The 9,678-nt window shown below is 33.6% G+C and overlaps 1 protein-coding gene across 1 annotated transcript; it reads left to right on the top strand.

Moving 5' to 3' along the window:
- Positions 1-1,071: 1,071 nt before the first annotated feature.
- On the top strand, positions 1,072-3,485 carry LOC108219129 (fructose-bisphosphate aldolase 1, cytoplasmic). The gene is made up of 3 exons (XM_017392419.2): positions 1,072-1,294; positions 2,008-2,235; positions 2,439-3,485. The coding sequence occupies exons 1-3, from the start codon at positions 1,267-1,269 to the stop codon at positions 3,257-3,259; spliced, it is 1,077 nt and encodes a 358-aa protein (XP_017247908.1). The 5' UTR covers positions 1,072-1,266; the 3' UTR covers positions 3,260-3,485.
- The last annotated feature ends 6,193 nt before the right edge of the window (positions 3,486-9,678 follow it).

Here is a 9,678-nt window from a genome sequence, read left to right as displayed (position 1 = left end):
TTGTACTGATAAATATATAATTAAATAACTAATATAGAATTTTCAACTGACAAGAAGGTATAACTTAATTTCAAATTAAATACGTGTTTCAATCAATATATTTTAAAATAGAATAGATATGATATAATTTGTCATCGATTTAATTCACACACATATATATACATATAGTGACAAGTTCTACGGAGTACAAAAAATATTGGAGTACAAAATTCATACAATATAATCTAGTCATTTAAATCTTCATTTTTTGTGTTTTACAATATTTGTAAACATCCAACAACCTGCAGATTATGTTTTACAACATAAACATTGTAATCAAAAGATAGAGCAATTACTTTTATAAATCGTAGAACATTATATTCTGCAATATAAATTATAAGCAGAACAACAATCTTAATGCTTGTTAAAGTTAAAAGATATTAATAATTAATTGATAATTATGTTTAATACTACTTATAAATGATAAATTATATATAAATTTGGATAAATCAGAGATATTATTTATGATTTAATTAAAAAATTATGATTTGTACTCCAATACTTCAATGTTTTTATGTACTCCATAGAACTTAACTCTATATATATAAAATATAAATTTTTTTTATAAGTAAATTTGTGGAAAACGGTTAAACAAAAGGTAGTGGTAGTCGGCGGGTCTAAAACATTGATCGAAAACATGGTCCAATGAGCCCATAGACTGGGAATAATGTTTTACACCCCTGTTTTATCGTACTCAGCATGCGGTTTTGCATATATCTCATCTGAACTAAAATTAAATCAACTTAAAAAAATACACAAAATAGCATAAAATGACACAAAATATAACGGTGTTTGGAAAAAAGAAAACATTATGTATCTAAAAAATGGGTTTCAATTAACTTTTTAAATTTAATTAATAATATATAATTAATTTTACTCAGACCAATAAGATTTTTGCGACTAAATCATCTAAATAAATATTAATTATTCATATATCCCGTCATTGAAGAAAAAAAATCTTATATAGAATTTGAAGGAGGTAGTATTACTTTTTGAAAAAGTTAAAATAAAATGGTGAAACTGTAAAAAATGAAAAACAGAAGACGCAGGCGGCGTTCTGGAACCTTCTCTTTTACTCATTTCCTCCTATTGTCTTCCGCCCATATTATTTACCTACTGCCGCATCACCAATATATATACACCCCCACCCACCACACACACACATAAACCCTAAGTTTCTCTTTTTCTCTATCTCTCTCTCGTTAATTAATCTCTCCCGGATCAAACATGTCTTGCTACAGGGGCAAATACGCTGGTTAGTCCTCTCATCTTGATCTTCTCTTTTTATTAATTATTATATCTCAGATCTGCATATTTACTCTGCTTCACTATTTGTATCTGAATTTATCCATCGTGCTTCGCTTTTTATATCTATTTCGTGCTGCTGTTGCTCTGTTTGTGATTTATTGAACTATGATTTTACTATGTGGTAACTATCCTATCTGCTGCTGATTTTTACTAATTAGATTTACGATATTATCTGAGAGTTGTTTAGATCTGTTTTTATTGAGGGTTTTGATTGTTGTTGATATGCTTGATTGCTGATGATTCACTTTTGTTAGTTAATTACTGTATAATTGTAATTATAATTTATTTAATTATTGGGGATCACACTAAATATGTAGATCAGAGTGTTTAATTTTCTCAGATCTTCAAAATTAGTACAAGTTAGTAAGTCACGATGACCCTGTTATTATATGCGTTACAACTAAGCCGATCTCTATATTCTGTGATTTGTTTGCTGTTTTGTGCATCATAACATGTATTTTGTTTTTCTTGGTCTTTAAAGATTATCAGATACACACTCAATTATGTTGAAACGTGTTGTTAATATTGAGATGGATTTATGATCTTTGTTAGCTTTCACCTTTTTGGTCTAAATATCGGTTTCTGCCTCAATTTTCTTTTCAGTTTTGTTTGTGGTGTTAAGATTTATTTATAATGTTCTTGATTTGATGTGTTTGATAGATGAGCTTATCGCCAATGCTGCCTACATTGGAACCCCCGGAAAGGGTATTCTTGCTGCTGATGAGTCTACTGGTACAATTGGCAAGCGTCTCTCCAGCATTAATGTTGAGAATGTTGAGAACAACAGGAGGGCACTCCGTGAGCTTCTCTTCTGCACTCCTGGGTGCCTCCAGTACCTCAGCGGAGTAATTCTTTTTGAGGAAACTCTTTATCAGAGCACTGCTGCTGGTATATTTTACTCTTATGATTCTTTAACTGCTTCTAATTTCTTTTGTATTGACTCACTGAAGTATCTCTTGAAATTTTGATATTGTTATGGTTGGGAGTCTGGAGGGATTTTCTTCTATTGATGTAAATGTGGATACTCAGTAATCTTATAGTGGCTTATTATCCTTGAATTTTATTAACATTCTGATTTTGGTTGTCTGCAGGCAAGCCTTTTGTTGATGTCCTCAAGGAAGGAGGAGTTCTTCCCGGAATTAAGGTGGACAAGGGTACAGTTGAGCTTGCTGGAACTAATGGTGAGACAACTACCCAGGGTCTTGACGGTCTTGGTGCTCGTTGTGCTAAGTACTATGAAGCTGGTGCCAGGTTTGCAAAATGGCGTGCAGTGCTGAAGATTGGTCCTAATGAGCCCTCTCAGCTGGCTATCAATGAGAATGCCAATGGTTTGGCTCGTTATGCCATAATCTGCCAGGAGAATGGCTTGGTGCCAATTGTTGAGCCTGAGATTTTGGTCGATGGACCTCATGATATTAACAAGTGTGCTGATGTGACCGAACGTGTACTTGCTGCTTGCTACAAGGCACTCAATGATCACAAAGTCCTGCTTGAAGGAACTCTCTTGAAACCCAACATGGTTACCCCAGGTTCCGATGCTGAAAAGGTTACCCCCGAGGTGATTGCTGAGTACACTGTTCGTGCCCTTCAGCGAACTATGCCTCCTGCTGTTCCTGCAGTTGTGTTTTTGTCTGGTGGCCAGAGTGAGGAGCAGGCAACTGTCAACCTCAATGCCATGAACAAGCTTCAGACGAAGAAGCCATGGAGCCTGTCTTTCTCCTTTGGAAGGGCTCTTCAGCAGAGCACTCTTAAGGCTTGGGGAGGAAAAGAAGAAAACGTGAAAGCAGCTCAAGAGGCATTCCTTACCAGATGCAAGGCCAACTCTGAGGCAACCCTTGGGAAGTACCAGGGCAGCAGCACTTTGGTTGAGGGTGCCTCTGAGAGCCTTCACGTCAAGGACTACAAGTACTGAGTATTTTGGGGTCTGCAATTCCCCTTGTTTTATGGATTACAAGTTAGTATTTGCAAGAGTTTTATTTTCGGATATCTTGGATTTTTAGTTTGGGTTAGTATTTTCTTTTATGAAAACTACAAAAAGACTTCAGAATAAGCTTGTAACCCTCTAAACTTATTTACTATTGAGATCTGTAATCTGTTTTGGATTATTCTTAATGTGTTGGGGCTTGGTTTTTCTGTTATTTATTATTATTTTTTGATTATGGTGTTTGTCATGATGTTATCTGAAGAATTTAGCGGATGCATCACCTTGGAATTAAGTAATTCTTGTTTAGTAGAGAATGGAGAATGAGCATGTTTGGCCGCCTTTACTTTCATGATATTTTGATGGAATAAGAATTTATTTTCCCTCTTTTATATCCTGAAAATACTATATGATGTTTTTTGAAATTTAAAATGGAATATTTACGGAATTATCTGAATAGGATCAGACCTTATTTCATGGTATTCAGACGAGGTTTCTATTTCTTATTTTGAAGAAAAAATTCCGACGTTTCTATAGTTATTCTGAAGAAGAAGTTTATGAGCACGGTTGGATAGCTCAGTGGTTAAGAGCTTATCCTCTGTCGTCCCAGGTCCTGGGTTTGACCCTGGCTCACCCGAGAGTTTCGTAGAACAGATACTCATTTGTAAGGCTATAAGCCATATTTGTCAAAAAAAAAAAAAGAAGAAGTTTATAAGAGGATTTAGTTGATTCATGATTATTTTTTTCATCTTTAAGATTTTATTTTGATTTTCTGTTCATGGCTTCATGAATTAACGAAAATATATTCATGACTTCATGGATTTACGAAAATATGCAAAAAAAATTATTTGCGTCTGCCATTCTTTCCTTTTTTGTGTATGACATTGCCACACTCTTGTCCACTAATTCGGAAGTCACTTTTTTTTTCTGAAAATTACTGTAAAATAAGACAACCTGTTGATAAGTTTAAAATCGTAGGTGCTTGAGGGTTGTATACTTGTATTATAGATTGAAACTACGCACGTTAAATTTGTATTAAACTGTTTCACATCTCAAATCTAAAATCTTTAAGCGGTTGTTTTACGGAGTTAAAACGAAGAATGTGAAAGTTGTATTATACTGATTATATAGAGTGACTTCAAAAAATAGAGTGAAGTAATTTTCCTTTATTTTTTGATACGGTTTGTCTAGTGTGTGCCCATGGGCACATGCTAAGCGCGGAAATTGATATGTTTGTGAGATTTTGATTGGTGTGGTTGTTGTATTTGCAGGGGGGTCCACCATTATTAAGATAAGAGAGCCAATCAAATTCTCCCAAACTTGTAAAATTCCGCGCTTAATGTGTGCCCATGGGCACACCCTAGAAAAACCGTTTTTGATATTGTGTACTTTCTAGAAAATTTGAGTGTTACAGCAGTTCAGAAATTTGGGTGATCTCTAATTTGCAAGCCCCAAATCCCAATAACTGGTCCGCCCAAAAATGTACTGGGCTTCGACTTGGACTCTTCTCCTCAGAGTTTTCAAGATTTTTCCAGAAATTCGTGACAAATTAAGCCGCTAAGCTCCTTTTGAAAATAAAGACATATTTGTCGATAAAATTATATATTTTTATAAAATAATGAATTAAAAACTATTAATTTTTTTCAAAAAGTATCTAATAACTATTTAAAAAATAAAGTCATTCCCGTGCTTTTTCCAAGAAATTAACACTTAATTCTGTTAAATAAAATAAGTTAAACACACATCCGTAAATTAAATAAATGGTCCGACACGTGTATAAGAGTCCATCTGGGAAAATGTAAAATAATGATTTATAATTTATAAGGGATTAACTTGATAAATGCTGTTTAAATTATTCTACTTAAAAATATATAAAAAAGGACCATTAACATATTTTGGCGAACGAGGAAAAGTTGTATCATACAAATACGAGATTCTATATGCAAGTATATGTTCTCATTATAAATACTCCGCAAGCAATTCAAAATCAATAAAACTATTAATCAGAATGTGGGCTTTCAATTGCAAAATAGAGGCGTATTCTAGAAAAAACTCAATTAAGCACGATTCAAATATTATTTCAACAGCAGAACAATTTTCCACAAGAATTTGACACTTGAAATTTCGTAGCAAAGCTATGACCATCGCTGCTGCCAAGCTAGAACGGAGCATCAACACTAGACATCTTCGATACATTATATCTTCATAATTTATACGATAAAAGCTCTATATTTGTTGATTCCTTCTATTTTCTTAATTAATATATAACAATCAAGTATTTCATAAAATAAACACAACGCGATTATGGGATCGGCGGATCTCTTCATTCTGTTCTAAAACTTCTAGAAGACTGCCAAAAGTAAACAAAAACGTTGTACTCGTTCTATTATCTTAAACTTATGTTAGTGAGCACTGAGCAATTCATAAAATATATCGCAAAGTATATTTCTTTTTGCTAAAGGGAAGAAGAATCTTAAAAGGTGTACCTCCTGATCAGCAGAGCAAATAATTCATGTGTATGATGTATCATGTATCTATGTTTCTTATGTCTGCTAATCTTGATAATGCAAGGTTTTTGAATAATTCTCACCCAATAAATTTAGAAGAATTTTTTCCAGAATTAATAAAATATTATATGTATATGATTATGAAGTGCTCTCGATATTTTTCTGTTAGTTGCACTCAAAATTCTGAAGGTCGGCGTGGATGAATATCTGATGTTGGCTTTTACTGAAGTTGGGTAACGTTTATTACTACATAATACAAAATTTTTTGCCAGAATTTTATTCTTCACATGATATCGAAATAAAGCACTGTAGGTGGCGATATGTTTAGTGAAATCAAACATAATTAAAAGAAACATAACTTTATATTGCTCCAGATCTTCTTTGTTTGAGTATCTATTTGTTTACAATATTATGGCACTTTATACCTAAGATAAAAGTTGCTGCCACTTTTGATATTTATAGGATATAAATTTTGTTTCACCTGTGATTTTAAATATCTAGCCCAGACAGTAAACTAAATTAATCAAATATTTCGTTCGGATTGATGCATATGCATTGCAAGATCCTAACAAATTAAGTTCAGGTCTCTTAAAAACTACAAGACAGTAATGTGCATAAACTTTCACGAGAGATAGCTCCAGCAAATAAAAATTTCGTTTCTACTATATATAAACAAATAATTATTTTTTTTTGCTCTCCGTATATATGAATCCGTAAAATAGGTGCGTGAGTGTATTTAATTTTGAATCGAACAAACTTCAACATAACCAGCCAGACGAGCTCACAGTCCAAGAAAAGAAGCAGGCAGATAAAGACAAGGGAAACCCTCGATTTAGGAATGTATAAAGGCATACATGTTAATACTCCATAATAGAACGCAGGACCATAAATGGGAGTGCATGTACAGCGATAGCTTGCACGCATAACGAGAATCAGAAGCAATAAAACGCAGCAGAGGGTGGAAGAAGAGAGGTAACTTCAGTAGCCATTAACAACAGCAACAGTGAAATGCATGAGGCGTAGTATTTATCTCATGTGAAACAGACAAACAGTGTCTAATCGAATACCTTAAAAAGTGGATAAGCAAAGTGTGCACAGTCTTCTTCCCTTCCAATTCGGGCTTCTTACAAGCTCTGAGTTCTCAGTTCTTTCTTCAGTTACTTGTCAAATCAATTGCATCATCACTCTCTCCATTTTATTTTATTTTCACTGCCAGTGAATAGCAGCATTTTAAGTAGAGTGTGAAGGGATACTCGGGAGTTGGGGGGAGTGATATTAATTGTTGACGAGAGAAAAAGGAAAGATGTGAAAAGAAGAGACAGGTTTAGAACTGATGAGGAAAAGAACGTGGAGCCATGATGCATGTTTATGTGGAGTTTCATGGATGAGGAAAATGAGAATCCAAGTGAAAAGCAAAAGCTGACGTATACGAAATTTATTGATTGCATGAAAGATGAGAGAAATGGAGGAGAATCGGTGATCTATCTTCTCAATCTTCATGCATGCATTACACTGAGAAGCTTAATCCGTACCGGAGTCTCTCACAGACTCACACTGTCACACATACCTAGGTAGCAGGTACAAACACATACGTAAATCTGTGAACAATGTACAAACACAAACCAAGAAACCGCTAAGTTCTTGGAGTAAAAGATACTTTATAATTTACAATGTTGCTAAACTTTTTAAGTAAATTTTGTGGGTTGTAAAAAATTAATTTTAATTTATCAGTTTTGATAAATTCATTACTATTTACAATTTTTTAGATATAAAATTACCAACATAGTAATGAAAGAAATGATTATATATATATTTGGAAAGTCAAATTATAAAAACAAAAACAAAAACAAGATAAAAGTAATTAGAATTTTCAACTTGTGTTAGTCAAAAAACACTAATAACCTTTTCACACGACTATATAAATAAAAGTTAATTATGATTTATCAGTTCTAAACTCAACTTTTTAAGGCAAACTCTACTTTATAGCCTATGCTGAACCGGTGCAGGGCTCGAAACAGATCTAACCCAACTTGATAACCCGAAACGAATTCGATCCGCAAAACACGAATGCGGGTCGAAGTTTCTAAGGTTTTAGTTGAATTCGGGTTGACACAATATCAACGGAAAAACGGGTTTTCAGGTCGAATTCGGGTTACCCGAAAATTAATATATAATATAAATATTATGCATATTTATACAAAATACATATATTTATATTATTTTTACAATATTTATTATTTAAATTTAATTAAAATTAATTTATTTCAATTAAGATGACATTTATTTATTATTTTAAAAAATATTTATTAATAAATATTTTGGATCGGGTTCGGATTTGATATTTTGACCCATTAAAATTTCAGGTCGGGTTCGGTTTGAGTAAAAATTTTGAGCCGCGATTGTAACCCGATAGCCGAAGTTGTGAGCCTAACTGGAGCTCTACACAGTGTGATTCAACGTATCATATGCCAAATAATTATATAAAATACGAATTTAGGTTCTTAATATATGCAGAAAAGTTTTCCCGTATATATTCTTTTCATCCGCATTAATTAAATATATACTTTAGTATCTTTTTATAGCTGATAAATGAAAATAGTAAAGTTAATTATTTGGAGCGTTGATTCGTCTGATGACACTTCCCGGTGCATTACCATAGATTATATCATATCGACAATAATAAATTACCAATAGAGCTACAATTTCTTGCTAGGATCTTACATGTCATTATTATATAAAATAAAAGAGGCCCAAGGAGTTGATGACTGTCAATTTGTGTAGAATTATTAGAGCTCATGACTGACCGCAGTACTGTTAAAAGTACATAACCAGGATGAGGTTCCTAATCCCCATCTCAGCATTCCAAGTCGGTGGACAAGAGCAAGTGGCCTGTACTCTTGAGTCTTGATCATATAATGTGTAGATTTGTATAAAGACTAATGCAGACCAGCTGTGAGCTGTGTGATGTAGCATGTCTCCCTCTGCCTTTGTGTATACCATAACATATGCACATATCTTGACATTGTGCTGGAGAATCTAGCTTCAGAAGTCCATATCTCCTTTTGAATTTCCACCATAAAGTCATTAGTTTTCTTCAAAAAGTTAGCTACATCCCTTAACTGTGTCAAAAACGGTTTACTTATTCTGGAACACATTCCTCATTTTAAACCAGCAATCCAAATTCAATCAATCTAGTACTCTGTTAAATATCTTTGTCAATGACAAAATCTCCAGATAAAAGAAATAATTGATCTGATCCACATGCAATAATGGAGTATATAATTAATAAAGCATCTTAAGTGAAAACTTGAGCTTAAGTGAAGAAGAGTGAATGTTCCATCATGGGACTCGGTGAATGTGGTTGAAATCAATACATTGCTAATTAAATCTTGTCATGCAGCTTTTATCTGAAAAGGTGGTCAAACAAAGAGTAAAAGCTCCAGCTAGGCTTGCCTATTTATACACACTGTAATCATACATTAGTAGTATAAATCTAAGGCTCTAAGCTATGTGCAAAGGCAAACGGAATTTTTCGGTGTGGTGATCTAGAAATATATAATTTGACCTACTAGCTAGTTAGCTCCCTAGCTTCGTAGCTTGGTAGGTAGTTGCTTTCCCAGGGTCTAGCTTTCTTACAGTGGGACATATCATCGTCCTGTTTCATCAGTCTGCATACGTGAACATGTGTGTAGCTGCCTATAGTTTGTGACTTTGTGTTATTTTGGTGTTAATTACGTGTATATGTTTACAGACACACGCATACACTTTTTTCAGAAATTTAAGTCAGTTGTATGAACTATAGGTAGATGCCGAATATAACCTGGCTGCTAGAGTTTCGAGTTCTTGTTTGCTTAGGTTTTTCAAGGTCGAATCAGTGTTGATGATAATGAAAGTTCGGAGTTG

Source organism: Daucus carota, chromosome 4 (assembly GCF_001625215.2).
Source record: "Daucus carota subsp. sativus chromosome 4, DH1 v3.0, whole genome shotgun sequence".
In the NCBI taxonomy this organism is placed as follows: domain Eukaryota; kingdom Viridiplantae; phylum Streptophyta; class Magnoliopsida; order Apiales; family Apiaceae; genus Daucus; species Daucus carota.
This window is presented reverse-complemented; position numbering and strand designations above follow the sequence as displayed.